The sequence below is a fragment of the Maylandia zebra genome, linkage group LG15 (assembly GCF_041146795.1).
Source record: "Maylandia zebra isolate NMK-2024a linkage group LG15, Mzebra_GT3a, whole genome shotgun sequence".
In the NCBI taxonomy this organism is placed as follows: Eukaryota; Metazoa; Chordata; class Actinopteri; order Cichliformes; family Cichlidae; genus Maylandia; species Maylandia zebra.
In genome coordinates, this window is record NC_135181.1 from 3,901,182 (window position 1) to 3,919,695 (window position 18,514).

At 41.8% G+C, this 18,514-nt stretch overlaps 1 protein-coding gene across 1 annotated transcript in view; it reads left to right on the forward strand.

Annotated features, from left to right (window-relative positions):
• atad2b (ATPase family AAA domain containing 2B) overlaps nucleotides 1-18,514 on the forward strand; it is a 70,532-nt gene that overhangs the window by 6,934 nt on the left and 45,084 nt on the right. The window contains exons 14-23 of the mRNA XM_004542366.4: nucleotides 684-843; nucleotides 1,824-1,914; nucleotides 2,142-2,453; nucleotides 3,130-3,286; nucleotides 7,293-7,479; nucleotides 7,659-7,844; nucleotides 13,065-13,200; nucleotides 14,715-14,908; nucleotides 14,994-15,153; nucleotides 17,658-17,780. Coding sequence (XP_004542423.1) covers nucleotides 684-843; nucleotides 1,824-1,914; nucleotides 2,142-2,453; nucleotides 3,130-3,286; nucleotides 7,293-7,479; nucleotides 7,659-7,844; nucleotides 13,065-13,200; nucleotides 14,715-14,908; nucleotides 14,994-15,153; nucleotides 17,658-17,780 — 1,706 coding nt within the window. The remainder of the gene's footprint in view (nucleotides 1-683; nucleotides 844-1,823; nucleotides 1,915-2,141; nucleotides 2,454-3,129; nucleotides 3,287-7,292; nucleotides 7,480-7,658; nucleotides 7,845-13,064; nucleotides 13,201-14,714; nucleotides 14,909-14,993; nucleotides 15,154-17,657; nucleotides 17,781-18,514) is intronic.

Genomic DNA, 18,514 nt, shown 5'->3' on the forward strand with positions numbered 1-18,514 from the left:
TACAACACTGCTGCACATTAGCAGCAGTGGCATGTCTCTGCATGTGCAGTTCCAAACTGCTGTCTTTTTAACTACCAATAGGTGGCGCAGTTTTGCTAAAACTGCTGGCATTGTAGCTCCAATTGTAAATTAAATTTACTGGATATCTATTTTCCTGCTTGAATTTGAGTTTCATTTGAGCCTTGGTCACAGTAGTAGTGGAAATCAGGAGACCTTCATTTCTGATTTAAACCACTGAATCTGAACTGTGCGTGGGTTAAGAGCCCTTTCACGTAAACACAGTTTGAAGTTGAGCCTTGCTAAACAATTGCCTGCTAGAAAATTAAATATTTGTAACTGTGAAGAGTGCCATTTAAACCAGTGAAGAGTGTGTATGCTCTCTTTTTTCATCCATGCTGCCACGCTTTAGTCAACAGAGCACAAGCACAGTTGCTCTTTGCACCACACTATTTTATTCAGTATGGCTGTTTAATGGACCAAATCTTTGTACCATTTGCAAAAATAAAGCCTTGTTAATTTAGGTTGTACCAACTCATGACCCGTATCAGTATTGATTCAAACAGTATTTGGCTCTTGCATGAAGGTTTGCGTATAATGTTTTAGAGCCATGCATGTACAAAATTGAATTTGTTGTTCTATAACTGTCTGGCAGCTTTTGTAATTGCCTCCTTTTCTCTGTACAGTTCTATTGTATCAACTTTGCTGGCCTTGATGGACGGCTTGGACAGTCGAGGGGAGATAGTGGTCATTGGTGCTACAAACAGACTTGACTCTATCGACCCGGCACTCAGGAGGCCTGGACGCTTTGACCGGGAGTTTCTGTTCAGCCTGCCCGATAAGAAGGTGAGAAACATCAATACTGTATACAGTGGAAGTGTGCGCACAGTTGTTTCAATGACACCCAGCTGGAGATCGAAAATAATGCAAACATAATTAGTCTCTTACTCATAAGTCCTGTGACAAATTTGGTACCCACAGCCCGCTGGCTATTAAAAATCTCCTGTTTTTTTTTCTCTTCATCCTCAGTGTTTGATGTTTTGAGTTAAGCATGTGGCAAAGCAGATGCTCATTAGCTTTCTAGAAAATTAAAATTCAGTCTCAGAAGTTTAATTTTTTTTTCCATACGTAATTGATTTATTTAGCTCTTAGAGGGCGGGAAGCATAAAACAATGTTGCGTGTGAGTAAAAGTGACAGTGAATCAGATGACCAGAACAGTGCAGGTGACTCCTCCCCATCGAGTCTGTCTAATGGGTCGCCTTGCATCGTTTGTCCACACAGTAGGATCACTGGTAATCAAAGGCTAATCTGCAAGCCAGTGGTGGCTTCTCACCGGTAGTAAGCTCTGAATGATTAGAGGATGGGGGAAAAAACACTCTCTCTTATGCAAAAGCGAGTCTTTTTACATGTTTTAGTTCTGCTATGTTCCGGTGTTGCCCAAGCTAGACAGCTTCATGAAATCCATCTCAATGATGCCAGTTGAATAGAAAGGTAGATATGATGAAACATGATGAAAACTCTCGCACTTTATTCACGATAAAAACCACTTTGCTCTCATTGCCCGATCATCAAAGCGGAGTCCTGTGGAGATGTTGCAGTGAATTGTAGGGTGTAGCTTTGGCAAACGTTTCAGCTGAACTCATTCACTCACTTGGCTCTGTTTTGATCTTTCTCATTATGTTGTCAGTTCTAGATAGGGTGAAGGGTGCTTACATTTAATAGGTGTATTTATGGTGTGTTTTTCTGGGTTTCTTACCTCATGTTTTTGCTCCTTGTGTTTTATTTATCTGGGTTTTTTTTTCCCTATTCACTACTCTCTCTTCAGGCCAGAAAGCACATTTTGGAGATCCACACACGGGACTGGAATCCCAAATTGTCTGAGCCATTTTTAGATGAACTTGCAGAAAAATGTGTCGGTAAGAGTGACGTTTAAGTATAAAACATTATGCCAATTTTGAAAGTGACTGCAGTGTGTAGCTTTACTTTAAAGCTCCAGGTGTTCGGGTAGAACAATAAAAGACAATTGAAAAATTTTCACCATGAAGTGGCAGCAGCTCACGGTGGCTGTGCCAAAAGAGCCAGCGTAAAACCCTAATTAGGAAAACAAATGATTCACTAAGCTTTGTTGTTCTCTTTCTTACAGGCTACTGCGGTGCTGACATCAAAGCACTTTGCACAGAGGCAGCCTTGATGGCGTTGCGCCGCCGCTATCCCCAGATCTATGGCAGCAGCGTCAAACTGAAGCTGGACGTCACCTCTATCGTCCTGGGGCCTGGCGACTTCAGCAAAGCAATGAGGACAATTGTCCCAGCCTCCCAGAGGGCTTTGGCTCCCCCAGGCCGAGCCTTGTCCCCAACCCTCAGGCCCCTGCTGGCCACTTCTTTCTCCTTGGTGCTGAAAGCTCTGCTCCGAGTCTTCCCCCATGCTCAGTGTACTGACAGGGACAACACACACGGTAGGCGTCTGGAACCCAGGCACCTGTGGTTTCAATTCTATCATGTGTTTTCCTTTTCTTGCTGCTGTTTTTCCACTGTCACTCTTGCTCTTATCTCTCTTGCCACCTGTCTCTCTTGTTAGTTTGTTTTTCCTGTTGGTACTTTGTAGTATTTGATTATCTCTATCTCGTTCCCCAACCTTATTACCAAAGTGCTTTGTATCGCCCTCACACAGTGAACATAGAATCTGTAGTGAAACATCTCCCCTGTGTATGCAGAAGTGATGGCACAGAGATTGGATAACTAGTCATCCTGTGAGCGCTTCAATAACTCAACTCCCACTCCAGTCAACTGAAGACTGTTTACAGCAGATTAGGCTCGATGCAATACTCGACCAGTTGGAGATTGCTTGCAGGAATCATACTTCTAAAAGCCATTAATGACATGAAAATCCCATAGCTGTGCATGATGTCAAATGGCCTAAACATCTCTACCTAATAAGCAGATTTGCTTTTTTTTTTTTTCTTTAAATTTAATTTTCTTGTTGAATTTGCTTCATTAACATCAGCAGCAGTGCTACTTTCAGGATTAAACTTTTCAGAAACAATTTTTTATGTACCCGTTTGCCATCAGTACACTGAGTAAAGCCAGGAAAAGTGAGTAGCCACATGTGTACATGATCAATGTTCCTCACAGTGCTAGGCGGTGACAATCATCTGCTAGAAGAGGACCTGTATAGCGACGATGACAATGAGGAAGGCTCTGCTTCCATTTATGAAGTCCAGCCTGCTGCATCCCCAAAGAGTCAGCTCACCTCTTCTGCAATGCACAGACCCTTCCTCCATTTCTCCTCGTGAGTTCACCAAAGATGGCTTTTATGTGCTTTTTTGTGCAAAGGCGCTTACGTGTCATAACCAACAGATGGAATGAATGTTGTGTCAGAAAAAAACATCTTTTATCACAAGACTGCATTTAAGACCTACTCAGATAAAAAAACTTCAGACTGCTCTACAGAACTGCATTTTCTAACGCTGAAGTTACAATAACTTTGTACAAACAGGTGCTATCGGTTCTCATTTTCGCCATTTAATTCGTGCTACAATAGCTCCAGTGAGCCTTGAAATACTGCTATCTCCTTAGATGAAGGCAACCTCTAAGGCAACAAATATACAGTTGTTCCACTGGGAGTATTTATTAACAATCCTCAGCTGTAGAGTCAAAGGGGTTAGATCAGTGCTTCCCAAACTTTTTCCAGCCACGTACCCCTTGAGACATGTCACCCTCAGCCGCATACCCCCTACTACGAACGACTCTTAATTAGTGTCTATAAATACATTGCAATATCGCATGCATAAAGATAAATACTGCACAGTTGATTATTTCTCACCACCAAATGAATTTATCAATATTTTTTAGTAATGACAGAGTTTTAATAACAAACTTTACTACTTAATACTAGCAGTGTATCAAAGGATTTATTAGAATTCACTTTTTTGTCGAGAGCATAAAGGCCATGAACTTTCATTAAACAGAACTTTATTTAATGTGATGGATGTGCTTGAGCAGAGGCACACAGCTCTTCAATGTTTGGCTCAATTTGGGAAAGGCTGAGTCTTAAATCGTTTTCCACACAAAGTCTTGCTCTGTATTTTGTTTTCATGTTTGTTAAAGCAGAAAATCCCTTTTCGCATAAGTATGTGGTGGCGAAAGGCATCAGAGTCTTGACAGCGCGCTTAGCCAGCGCGGGCTGTTCAGTGCGCAGCCCTATCCAGAAATCCGCCAGGTTCTTTTGAGCGTGTTCAACTTTTAGAGATCCATCTGTGGCGATTTCAATTAGGCTCTCCTGGTCAGACGGTGATAACGAAGTAGGCACGGCGGTGAACGGGTGACGTATCCAATCATTTGAGCCGTCCGTCTCTGGGAAGTATCGGCGTAACTGCACCGCCAGCTCCTCAAGGTGCACGTTACATTCGCGCTTTACACTTTTAGATAGTGTGAGATCATTAGAGCACAGAAAATCATGCAGCACAGGAAAGACTTCAGTGTTGTTTGTATCCAAGCAGTTCTTCCAAAGGTTTAACTTCTTTATCATGGCCTCAACTTTATCTTGAACATTGAATATAGTTGCAGAAACGCCTTGTAATCCGAGATTGAGCTCGTTCAGACGAGAAAATATATCACACAGATAAGCCAGGCAGGTAAGGTACTCTTCATCATGCAAATGTTCAGACAGCTCAAAGGGATGGTTACTGAAGAAAACTTTAAGTTCATCCCTCAACTCAAAGAAACGGGTCAGCACTTTCCCTCTAGATAGCCAGCGAACCTCTGTGTGGAGTAATAATGTCTCATGCTCGCTGCCCATCTCATTGCACAACGCAGCAAATAAGCGGGAGTTCAGCGGCCTGGCTTTCACAAAGTTAACCATTTTTACACTCGTGTCCAAAACATGTTTCAAACGGACAGGTATTCCCTTTGCAGCAAGAGCCTCTCGGTGGATGCTGCAGTGTACCCAGGAGGCATCTGGCGCGACTGCTTGCACACGCGAAACCACACCTCCGTGTCTCCCAGTCATGGCCCGTGCGCCATCAGTACAGATGCCAACACATCTGTCCCACACGAGTCCATGTGTGTTCATGAATGTGTCCAGCTTTTGAAAAATATCTGCGGCAGTTGTCCTTTGTTCCAGCGGTTTACAGAACAGCATGTCCTCCTTGATGGTTCCTTCATGAATGTAGCGCACATATACGAGAAGATGCGCCAGGCCAGCCACATCCGTGGACTCATCTAGCTGTATTGCATAACATTCACTGTGGCGTATGCGCAGAAGTAGCTGCTGTAAAACATTTTCTGACATTGCATTGATGCGCCGTAAGACAGTATTGTTTGATGATGGAATGGACTGTATCGTCTTTTTTGCCTTTTCCCCCAACATTGTCCCTACCATATCTAAAGCAGCAGGGAGAATGAGGTCCTCCACAATAGTGTGGGGTTTGTTGTTTTTAGCCACTCTGTAACTGACCATGTAAGATGCTTGTAGTCTGTTTTTATTCATAAGATCTGGCACCTGAATGCAGGTTTTACTTGTTGAAAGTGATTTTAGCTGTCGCTCAAAATATTCCCTTGGTTTATTTTTCAAATGGGGATGATTTGTCTCTAAATGTCTGCGCAAAAGTGAAGGTTTCATTGAGTTCTGAGACAATACTTTTGCACAAATAACACACTGTGGCCGGGGAAATCCACCAATATTTATACACGTAAACCCCAGCGAAATATAATTGTCATCATATTTGCGCTTCTTTGATGAGGTTGTGTTACAGTCCGTGCTGTCATGCTTTCTCCCACTTTGACGCTCCGCATCAGACACTTCATCACTTTCCACATGGCTGGCTCCAGCTATGCTAGCCACTTGGCTAGTAACCACAGATACATCCCTGCTAGCACTGCTAGCATCCAAATCTGACGAACACATTGTTGTTGAACAGTCACCTGTGCGGTCACTGGAAAATGCATCTTCAGATATGAGCTTATTGGTTGTTGTGGCCGGTGTCTCTGTGGTAGGGCCTTTTTTTCTTGTTAACCACTTGTCCATTTTCGCGCTGCACTGAATGCTTGGAGGCAACTTCAACTGTTAGGTGTCAGTCATTTGGGCAAATCACGCCCATGTATTTTGTCAGAGCTATTTTTTTGCTGAACACCAGAGGGTGGTATATAGTCATGTATTTGACAGGCAAAAAAAACTGCATTAGCGCAAATTTCGGCTTTTAAAACTTTTGATCCCCACTCCAACCCCAACCCACGCGTACCCCCTACAGCCACTTGCGTACCCCCGAGGGTACGCGTACGGTAGTTTGGGAACTACTGGGTTAGATCATAGGAGAGGATGAAAGAGGAAACAGAAGGTGAAAAGACGACTCACAAACCAGAATTGCTATTGCACCTTCTATTTAGAAATGTAGACGGGCAAAGGAAATAAACCGATCAAGTACTTGGCCTTTGACTTTCCGTTAACTTGAACTATTTGATAAACACATTAAGCACTTATCAAGCTTCTTGCTTTCAAGCTGTATAAAATTTGCTCGCACTGTGTGTTAGATGCACATAGGAAAAGCCCCTGAAGGCATGTCTAGATTTGTAGATTAATGGCACCTACTGGATTGAATGCAGGCAAAGCCATGCTTAAGTGGCTTATTGGCGTTGTTATCAAACAGCTGTGCTGCAGTAGGACAGATTTTGTCAGAACTCTGTTTCAAAAACATGTCTCCTCGAGGTTGAGTACAGATAACAATTACTGCAGAAGTAGAACTCATGTAACTCTGAGATAAGGGAGGAGTCCCAGTCATTTTTGCCTTCAAAAAAGCCATCAAGTAAAATGCAGAGCAGGATTACTAAGATTGTGCTCCCACACAAACCTTGAAAACAACAATAAGCTGCTGCAAGCGGGCATGTTGCCTTGTGCGTGCACATGTGCACAAGTAATGTGTTCACAGCTGGGTGTTTGCAAAACCATACTGAATTCCTGTTGTTTTTCCTCTGACCACTCTTCTTCACGTGTGGCTTATTTTTCTGCATCACTTGTGTGTGGGATTGCTTTTAGAATTAGAATTAGAATTCAACTTTATTGTCATTGCACATGCACAGGTACAGGGCATTTTACACCAAATGCCAAAGATTCATTGCAATTAAAAGCAACTCTTACAGACTCGGACTAAGCTGTAGCTTTTACAGTGAGTGCACAAAAGTAAAAAGAGAACAATGGGGCTTCTGCTGTGACGAGGCTTTTTAAATGACTGGAGGACTGTTGTACTGCACTCATATAGTGATAGATGATACACTAACTGTGAACTCCCATCTGCCTCTAGCTCTGCCCTCCAACAGCCCACAGCATACAGGCCTCGTCTGCTCCTGGCAGGGGCCCCGGGCTCAGGACAGAGCTCCCACTTGGCCCCTGCCTTGCTGCACCACCTGGACAAGCTACCAGTACACCGCCTGGACTTGCCCACTCTCTACTCCGTTAGCGCCAAGACGCCAGAGGAGTCCTGTGCTCAGGTAAAGCGCAAACGCATACCGATGCACTGAGAAGGTGCAGACATGTATTTATTTAACTGAAGTTGTTTTACTGTGAGAACAAAATTTGGAGACAGTAGGCAATCTGCTGGCTTCCACAATCTTTATTTCCATTTCTTCAGTTTTAGAAAACATTGTTTGCTTGACCATTTTCCCTGTAGGTATTCCGCGAGGCCCGCCGGAGCGTGCCCAGTGTAGTATACATGCCACATATCTCAGAGTGGTGGGACACAGTAAGTGATACTGTGAAGAGCACCTTCCTCACCCTGCTGCAGGATGTGCCCTCTTTCAGCCCTGTCCTTGTCCTCGCCACAGCTGAAACTCACTACTCAAAGCTGTCAGATGAGGTAGGAACGCACACACGAACACCTGAGCTGACATTTTGAGATTTTCCTGAAGGCTTGCAACCTTTTTTTTTTTCTTTCATTATATGAAAGAGAAGATTGTTAACCCAGTGTCCTTTTTATGTGGTGTTGGAGGTTAAAGCATGATTTGAAGGGGTTTTTTTTTCCTTTGCTAAGCTGTAATGCTAGTGCAAACAGTGCGTCACAGTAAATGTCATCTGCTCCCACAGTTTTTATCTACTTTTGCTTTGTCACCCGCTGACCGCCACACCTCACCCAACCCTTCAGAGCAGTAAGCTGAGGGGAAACACTGAAACCCTAATCATCAGTCATAATCACTATCGTAACAATCCCCCCTCCCACGGTAACCCAGTCTCCCCACCTCCCCACCCCCTCATCAGGCTTGTCTTTTTTGGGTTACCTTGTTCAACCAGAGATATGAAAAATAAAAAGCAAAAGAAAATAAACATTGTTGATAAAATGAAGGCAACAGAGCCTGCAAAGAATGAAAGACTGGTTCATTTAAAATCAAAACATTTTAAATGTCATTATTTTTTAATTTTAGAACTTCATTTATTGTGCTTGTTTATATTGGATATAGGTTTGTCCCATAGTGAGGGGCATGTAGGAATTTTTTTTTAAATAAAACAAAATTAAAATAATTGCTATATATTGGATATTCTCTGTAGAAAAATGCAAAGCTAATAAGCCTATCAATTGATTCTGTTGGCTGAAGCTAAAACAAAAAACGGACCGGATCTAAATCTGGCAGCACTGACAACAACGCTTGAAGTTCTGTTGCTGATGACACAGACTTTGCTAACCAATGACTGATGAGGGAAAAAAATAGCAAAAAGCCAACAGGGAGTCCTTACTTCCCACCCAAACATTCAAGGAAAAATGCTGCAGTTTAGAGCAGTCTGAAAAACCAAATAATCAAGCTTTGTACCCCACACTGTGCCCCAGTCTGCACTGTTTTCTGACTGTAAATGAACATTTAGACTATATGTGTGATGATTAATGGTTGACAGACAGATGAATATTGTTGCTTAACACTTGTGGCTTTATTTACTCTGAGAAAATACTTCATAGCTTGACAGTGTTGACCACTGACATTTTCACTGCTGGAAATTAAATGAGCCCTCATTCTCAGCTGTAGCAACCTTAATGGATTGACTTTTCTTTAAATGATGTGAAGATTGATTTCCTTGAAATATGCTACACTGGAAGTGACATTTCCACTAAGCACTTAAGATAAGCTTTAGTTTGTAGGTGTGTTTTAGCACACATGACTAAATCCATGTTATGGTGTAATCAGTGACATAAATTGACTGAAAGATTATTTATGATAAGCAGGTTTTAAGTTTCTAATAGTTTTCAGACTGCCCTGAGATGACCCTAAATGGTGGTTAAAGCCAGACAAAATGTAAGAAATCAGAAAGTAACTATTTGAAGCTAATGGTATAAAAACTCAGTCATTCCTGCTGCTGCTAGAAATAGTTTCTGTTGCACTACTTATATCTACAGCCTTTCTTTTAAATCCTGCAATGGGAACATAACGAGTACATGAGTTGGTTCCACTGATTGGGAGTATTGTTCAGGCTATTTAAAAGCTTGTTTCATCTACTAATTAGACCTATTTGCTGGATTTGTTTGCTTTATCAATCATTTTTAGGCACGGACATGCCGCAATCTATGGCGCTTTAAGTGATTTGGCCATCTCTGAGAGTGTTGTTTCTCTCTCTGGCACGGAGAACACAGTGACAGCTGCTGTCTCAGCTCCAAGCCTCAGCAGGGAATGGCTAGGATCCCTCCCCAGCCAAAACTGACACTGCAGGCTTGGGTCCAACTACATAATCTCCCTCCCTCCCTTAACAGTCGTTCAGCCTGCTAAGATTGACTCCCTTTTCTATAAAAGTAGAAGGAAAATTTGCTCCAGGTTCAACACAAAGAGTGTGGAGGGATGGTGGCATCCCTCAGTATCTTTGCTATCTATCTAGTTGTAACACCTTTTGCTGTGTCTTTGATGCATTGCTATACTGTTCAAGTGCACAATAACTGTATCAACAGCCTGTAGAGTGTGAATTCTATCCACTGCTGATTGACCATAAAAGCATGATTAATAATGCATTGGTAATCTGGTTGCAGTGCCAAGGAGCAATAAATACAGTGTAGTAACACTTATGTCCTGTGAGATGGATGATGAGGCGTAGTGATGTTTCTACAGTGCGTCCTTCAGCCAGACTTGAGTTGCAGCGGTTTTGCTGTTTTGCTGTTCACGCTTGAGGTTGGGCTGTAAAGCCCAGTGTTGGGCGATACGCCACAATAGCACAGTTACTGATAAGACATTGAAAGTGAACAGCAAATCTCGCCTGCTGCTTCACATTTGCACAACTGATGCATCACCTTGGAAAGAGGGTTTCAGATATCTGACACTGACCTCTTCAATGGTTTCTAAATGCACACTGGCTCTTTTGTGTCATGCACTATTTATGTCTCCAAAAGCAAAATCATCACTGACCATTGTTCCTCAGTTCATGCTAAATCTTCACTTATCAAAGCACAACAGTGTGTGCACTGGCAGAATGAATTGTCACTTCATATTCATCTATTTTCTTCTGCTTTTCTGGGACTGGGTCACAGTGGCAGCAGGCTAAATAAAGTAAGCCAGCAGAACCTCTCTCTCATCCATGTCGTCCAGCCCTTTTTGGTGATGGCTAAAATGTAATCCCTTTGGCATGTCCTTCCAGTTATTTGTGCCGCTGCCTCTACTGACTCGTTTCAGAGCAAAGGAGCCTTGATTCTTCTCGGAGCTCCTTCAGGATGTGTGAGCTCCTCGCTCTCTTGCTCTTTCAGTAACTACAGAAAACTCATACCAAGCTTGAGAGAGAGTTCATATGTGAGATTCAGAATGCAGTCCAGTGAATGAAAAGCTCCTGCTGATGCGACACATTCACGGTCCATGTTATCACCATCTGGGCTTCAGTGTTCCAGTTATCCATTACTCTTGCAGATTTCTCACTTTTATTCCCTAGATGCCGTGTAGTAGGTAGGGACTTGGGAATTTGATTCAGGTTAGCCAACATGAATGTGATTTTACTAAATAAAGCCTTTAAAGCATTGGAGATGGAGATAAGTGGCTCTATAACCATGAAGTGAAAGAACGGTGATAATGGAAACCTACGTGTCTCTTGTACGCATACACAAACTTTTCATGTGATTCAATTTATAGGTTTGCAAACATTGATTTCTAGCTACAAACTTTGAAAGTTGTTGTGTAAACCAGCTCAAAATCTTAACAACCCTAATCTGAGTCTATAAAGAATAGGTGTCCACTTTTATTTTACAGTCTCTCTAGCCAGTAGGCATTCCCTTTATACTTTCCACCCTCCCTTCCTTTTTAAACATTCATCTGTCTACACATTACTGCTCTCTCTCCTGGTGTTAATACACCTGCAGCCTTTATCATAATAAAAATACTGTGAATCATTACCTGCTGTGTGCTACCTGCACGATCTCTTTCTGGCTCTCCTACTGTTTTTACTCAGTTTCTCCCTTTTTAACCTCTTCTGAGGGGAGAGCAAGCAATTCAGAGAGTGTGTGAAAGAAAGACACCAGATAGCGGTGCAGAGCGAGCAAACATGCCACAGCTAAGGGTGAGGATCGATGTGAATGACAAATAGCGGGGGAATTATAAAGAGTAAAGTCGGCGCTTCGTCAGCAGCGGGGCATCCTGTTGGAACTGGTGTTCAGCTCCATCACAGAACTAACTTAGGATACTGCATCCATGTAAATGTACACATTGGCAGGTTATATGATCTTCTGCGTATGACCTGCTGCAGAGGGACTACAGATGCAAATGAGCCCAAGCTAACTCGACATTTATGTTAATATTGTTAATATTGTCCATGGTCCCTTTTCAAATAAAATGAATTAATAATAGGAATTATAATGATGCTCTCACTTGAGGTCTTTTGACTCCAAGCGTGCATTGTATGTGATAATAAAAAGTTCTGCTTCAGGTTAAACATTTGGCTATCAGGGAATGAGGTTATTGTGCTTTTTTTTATTTTTATTTTATTTATTTATTTTTAAATACTTACAGTTTAGTCAGTCCTTCTGAATTATACAGGTTGAAACATCAGAACTTACAGGCAGACCAAATTTAGAGTCATTGAAACATTGTTATTGAATCCTGCAGGCTGAGAGGAAAAAATACAAACAAGCAACCATTAAAAGAAAACGCATCAAATCAGACCATGTAACTCATCCACTACAGGGTCTCATGTTCAGCACAGTTTTTCCATATCTGTTGTTTTCCATTAAGAAAATTGACTTCAGTTGAATTTAATTCAATCCAATATGAACAGTTTTTATCCATTAAAATCCACCACAGTGCTATTTGTTTTTCTTTTTTTCAAAACACTGCTTAGCTGTGCACATTCACTGAGGACATCTGTAATACTTCATACATGCATTATATTTAGTAGAGTTGTGGTTGAGAATTTATCAAACACCTTTTAATAGCATTAGTGTTTATTAACCCATTGTTACCCACTCTGATTTGCAGTTTTTGACAGTTAAGATAACCTTTATTATTCCTACAGATGGGAAAGTTGTTGCTTTTATAATATAAGAATTTCCCCACAAGAAATCTGCCGCGTGTTTAAGGCGATGCATTGTCTGCAAACCTTGGACAGTGGGCTGTTTATCAATTGGGTTCTATTAGAAATAACGAGTCCCGTTTTCTTTTTACCGCTTTGGTTTGCAATTTGGACTTAAATATTTTCCACGTTCATTAAGTCCTGTGCTTGGTTTCTGCTGTGCTATTTTGTGCATTAGTTTAATGTAGCGACAGATGAAAAGAGGACTCGCGTCAATGTCATAATTATTATTTATCATTGGCTTCTGTGTTAACAAAAGTGTACATAACAAACTTCAGTGGAAGCAGTTAGTTTGTGCCCCTGGTATCAAACTGAAATTAAATTGGCTCAAAGTGGAATATTTTCACATCTCATGAATTCTACTTGGAACAAAAATGAATGAAACAACTGCCTTATAGTGCTCAATGAAAAAGGGCACCTTAGAATAAACATACTAAGTATACCGGCGTGGCAACAAGGTTTGACATGTTCTGTTGGTGAGTCTTTTTCAGAAACACCCTTATTTCTTTTTTCCCTTTTTTTAAAAACTCCTTTTTCTTTTCTTTTTTGTTAAATACAGGTGAGAAGTATATTCCAGAGGACCTATGGGGAAGTAGTTGCACTGTCCCCTCCGGGAGAAGAGGAAATAAGGCACTTCTTCTCTGACCTCCTGTTGGTTCAAGCAGCCAGGCCTCCACCACGCCTCAGGAATGCAGGTATCTATTTATGCATACATAAGTAAATAGCATAATGACTCATTTCTTCTGTCAGTGCTAGAGGGCAGTGTTGGCTGGTGTTGACTGCTTGTATTATTCCCTCTCTAGCTCTGGTTTCGTATTTCAACTCTCCTTTTATTTTGGATTAAATGTAGACTGGAGGAGCAAATGTTATTTGATCGGTATGTTAAAAACGGTCCTTGTGTGTGCGCGTTTGTGTACGTGTGTCCCTAATTCATATTCTCAGATCAAAGCTTTGTTTGACGTGTTCAGAATTGGTTTAATTTCACCTCGGCAAAAATATGTACAGATGTTAAGGTAATTAGCGTGGTGCACACAGAAGTGTAAGATTGGCCCAGTGTGAAACCTGTGAATCCTGGACATTTCTATTTCTCAGCCACATCAAAATCAGGCCACAGCACCCCTCAATCACATCCCCATCCACCAGTACAATTACCCCCTGCTATTTCCCTACTGCTCAATCTCAGTGTTCCCAAAGTCTACTGTTCCAGTTCAATATGAGAATGCTGTCCACCCGGGCTTTCAAATGGAAATGGTGTCCAGCATTCATCTTTCGATTCCTCATTGATGCAAACCAGGAGGGTCCCCTGCTGTACTCGCTCTGTGCTCTTCAGGGGCTCCTGCCTCTCTAAGACAGCAGTCTGATTTCCTGCAGAGAGGCCAGCAGAAAAGCACAGAGAGGAATTGCTGTGAGAGGGCCCGGCCGCGATTAACCATAATTAGAATCAGGAGTTGGATTGCTGCTGCTGAGTGAAGCGCCCTTAGGTGCTGTATAGCCCTCCTAACGATATCGGCTCATGCCTTGGGCAAGTATGGGCACCTCTAGAGACGAAGGGTGAAGATCTGCTGGCTTTGCTTTATCGCTTCGCCACTGGCCAGAGGCTGTTCCTAGGTGTATTTCAAAACCAGGGGAGTTTTATTTCGTTAGCTTAATTAATCTTTAATCTAGGGATGCACCTTCACTGCTTTTGACATTTATTACTGTTTTTCTTTGGAACAATAATTGTTTTACTGTTTAAATGTCCAAAGAGGGTATGATAAGGATAGACAACTCCAATGAGCTATGAAACTGTTATTTATTGACTTTTTTTTTCCCCCCCAACAATTTCTTTGTTTCGATGGCATAAAATCAGTAAGAAGCAGGAAAAGGTAACACCTAATTAAAAAAATTGGCATTGGTCAGACAGTTATTTTGTCTCAGCGTATCCTTACATGTTCTTCTTCACTGGACTAAGTTTGTTTGTTGTTTGCAATGGTGCTAAAAGGAAAAGGTCAATAATGACTGGTGTCTGACTTTAAACCAAAAGATTTTGTTTAGCAGCTTTACTTGTGCTGATAGTTGAGCCAAATCTTTGGTGCTTTGTTGCTAAGCTATAGACGCTCACAGTTCTTAAATGTGTTAGATTTTTTTTTTTTGTCTTGCTGGATGGATGGAAGCAGTGTGAAAACTTTATATACTTTATGCACTTTTCTTGCTTTTCCTCCTCAAACAGATAAGTGTGAAGAGGTTCTGCCAGTGGCGGAGGCTCCAGGCCCGAGAGTCCTTTCAGCAGAGGAACAGCGTCGCCTGGCTGAACAGGAGGAGAACACATTACGGGAGCTCAGGCTCTTTCTCAGGGACGTGACCAAGCGCCTGGCCACTGACAAACGTTTTAACATCTTCAGCAAGCCAGTTGACATTGAAGAGGTAGAGTGGAATTGATTTGTGGAGGGACTGACGCCAGCTTTGTCAAACTGTGAATGAGATCACAAACTCAGTGTTTATGTTTCAGGTGTCAGACTACCTGGAGGTGATTAGGCAGCCCATGGACCTATCCACTGTCATGACAAAGATTGACACCCACCAGTACTTGACAGCCAAGGACTTCTTGGTGGACATTGACCTCATCTGCAGTAATGCTTTAGAATACAATCCCGACAAGGACCCTGGAGGTGAGAAGTAGTTGGGCTTGATTATGAATCCACGTACATAAATACAATCTCACCAGCAGGCTGTCACAAATGTAAAATAAAAAATTAACAAACAAAAAAAACTCATAAATAGTCTTGTATTACCAAGGTAGGCTGAGTATATCTGTTCTATCTCATAATTAACTCAGATCTTATTTTGATATCAAGCTTTCTATACACCCCTTGGTAGTGAAGCAAATTAGAAAATTTCCCCAAAAGTTGTATAATTATTTAATCCCCAGCTTATTTGTGATATCGTCCCTAAAACTGGCACAATATCTATAGAAAACTCCCAGTGTCCAATTTCCTTTGATGTTATATCAACATATCCAAATAAATATGAGCCTGTGTATCTCTAGTCATGGCTGTGTTCCATTAGACCACCACTGGTGAGTAAAAAGTAATTAGATGTAATACTTAATGACTTAAAAGGAGAGCTTCCAGGCGGTAAAATTGCTTAAATATGGTTTTCTCTAACTTGGAAATTCAAATGCAGTACATACGGCCCCCACTGAAAATAGCATTTCCACAGTGTACTTCATGCTCTGTAGCTGTGGAAGGCTGCATATGCATTAAAATTTAATTTGTCTCCTTTCTTGCAGTTTGAACTGAATTTTACCCCATCCACACTTCATCTCAGCACATTTTCCAGGCTTAGAATGGGCTTTATAAGGATTGGTGGGAAACACTTGTAAACAGAAATATATTTCATTTTCTATACCTTACACATATGTCTGAATTTTGCATGACAGGAAATGTTCTGGGGTGAATAGGTTCATTTAAGTTCAGTTCACAACCACAACACAGCCTCCTCAAGGTGATGTGTTTTATGCAGAATTTACAATTAATATAATATAGCAGTTAGCATTAATATAATATATTATTATATAATTATATTATTGTTGCACCAAATGATTCAAATCTGATATAATGTTTACTGAAGGCAGCATGTGGCAGGCCTGCGTTAAAACATTCACTTAAAATTGCTGTTTTAATTCTTGCCTTGTGTGTTTAGCTGCCTCGGCACCCTTGCTAGAATATAGCTGCCCGATACTAATGGGAAGCAATTCTCTGCCCAAAGGAATAAATCATATCTCTGTCTTTGCAGCCGAGGTCCTGGGTCATTTGTTGGAATGCAGGGCCTACAAATGATACACTAAAGGGAAAAAAAATTGCAATTAGGCAATTTAATAAAGAAGACTAACGAAGCATCTTGTCTGCTCACCCTGTGCTTGGTCCAGGGAATATGGCCCAGACCCTGCACAATTATGCTGCTTGGGAAGTTCTCCACCAGCTCTCCTAGTGCTTGGGAAAGAACCGCATTATCCCTCCGTGGTCGGTTTCTCCTTGTCCTTCACACTGAATTTAGCGTAAAGTCCTCCACGTCCAGTCATGTTGGTTTGCTTGCTTTATACCTCCCCACCTGGCTAAATAATTTGTTTAAAAATTGGGATATCTCTGTGCTCCACAGTACGACTCAGGGTTAGAAATACTCTTTAGCTGATTGGGGGAAATGGCAATAACAACCCTTTAACTATAAAGGAGCGCTAAAGCAACAGAGTTGCATGTCAGTCCGTCCCTGCCAGTTTTAGATGGGGAGGTTAGTCCATGAAGTTGCAGATGAGCTCTTGGCATCCCACCTGGCCTTTGACATTTGGGCTCATGCACGTGCATTTTTTCCCCTTATAATGCACGTGCATGAGCATACTGTGAGACGTGCTCTGTCAGTAGAAAAACACACACACATGCACCCAAATTGCCTCCATTGCAATTAAGCAGCAATCCTCCAATTAGACAAGGGAAGCTGGCAGATTGTGACCTCTATGCCTGAACTCTTCTCCCACTGCCTGCTGTAATGAGAGACGACCTGTTTACAGAGACTATGCTTTTAGCCTGCCTCTGCAGCTCTGCCTTTATTTTCCCTCCATGGATGCAGAAGCAGGGGGAAAGGAGGATTTAATGATGCTGTGACACATCTAAAGGGAACAAGGCCTGGAAGTTATAAAGGTGTAAGGACTGTGAGAGATAATGAGTGTGCATTTTAAAAATATTTCTCTTTGTATGTGCAATATACATGGTTGTGTGTGCATATAATGCACCCAACTTTGTCTTAAATGTTTGAAGTAGTGGCATTCCTGCTTTCATGTCTGCAGTTCTGCCCACTAACATTTCTCACTAAAGCCAGCTCTATCCTTTCATTGGTACTGTGAGAAAATTCTACACTCCCCTTTCTCACAGATACAGTGGAATGGGTTAGGCTTTCTATTGACTCTTTGCTTTGCCTGCTCGTTAGGGTATGGAGAGCATGCTTTCATGATGGGAGGCAAATGAATATTTAAAATGCCATACCAGAGATTTGGGTAGATGTCTGCACTATGTTCTCAGCATGTCTCTGAACATATGGCACATGAATGCAGCCCTATACAGAAAGCTGTGGTTTGTGTGTTTCTTCATTTGTGTTGTTTTGTCGTCTCCTCCCTTCTCAGACAAGGTGATCAGGCACAGAGCGTGCAGTTTAAAGGACACAGCCCATGCCATATTCGCTGCTGAGCTGGACCCTGAGTTTGATCGCATGTGTGAAGAGATTAAGGAGGCGCGCAGGAAGAGGGGTAAGAACTTCATTTAAATGGAGAAGGGGGAGTCGGGGTGGGGGGTTGCTGCAGATCCAAACATCCTAAATTAGCTGCTTATAAAAAGAAAAAGAAGAGTTTTTCCAATGTGATCATTTTAATAACTTTTACTCCAGTATTTTGTTAGGAGTGTTTTGCTGCGTTTCATTATATTGTTGTGTCAGCTGACTAATGATGACACTTAAAAGTACAGTTTGTTTATCTAAATATCTAAATATTTTGGGAGAATATTCAGGCTGAGCTCAATAATGAACTCAAGCCAGTTAATGTTAGCTGTGTGGTTCCCAGCCTGTCTGCTCCCCCCCTCCCCCTCTCATCTGGAAAGTCTTTGATAGATTCTTTCAGAGAATAGAAATTTGCTTTTAGGAAGAAAATCTGTAGGGTAGCCCAGCAGTACTTGATGGAGCAGTCAGTTTTTAGTGCAGAGTATGTGGCACAAAAAGGAGTGGCGCCTCAGGCTCCAGTGTTTCAGACAGTACCTTCTGTGCTAGCTGTCTGCCTGACGCTCCATATTTGTACACTCACCAAACAGCCCCAAGCAGTGCTGGGTGGACGGAGGGTAAATCTAAATTAGGCTTATGCACATAGAAGCACACAGGCAACGCAGTAATATGATGTGTTTTATGTATGCTGTCAAATACTGAGCACAAATCTGTATAATCTTGTTTAAATATTCCGATTGCTTTACATGCCCACGTGGGAGTTAACATTAA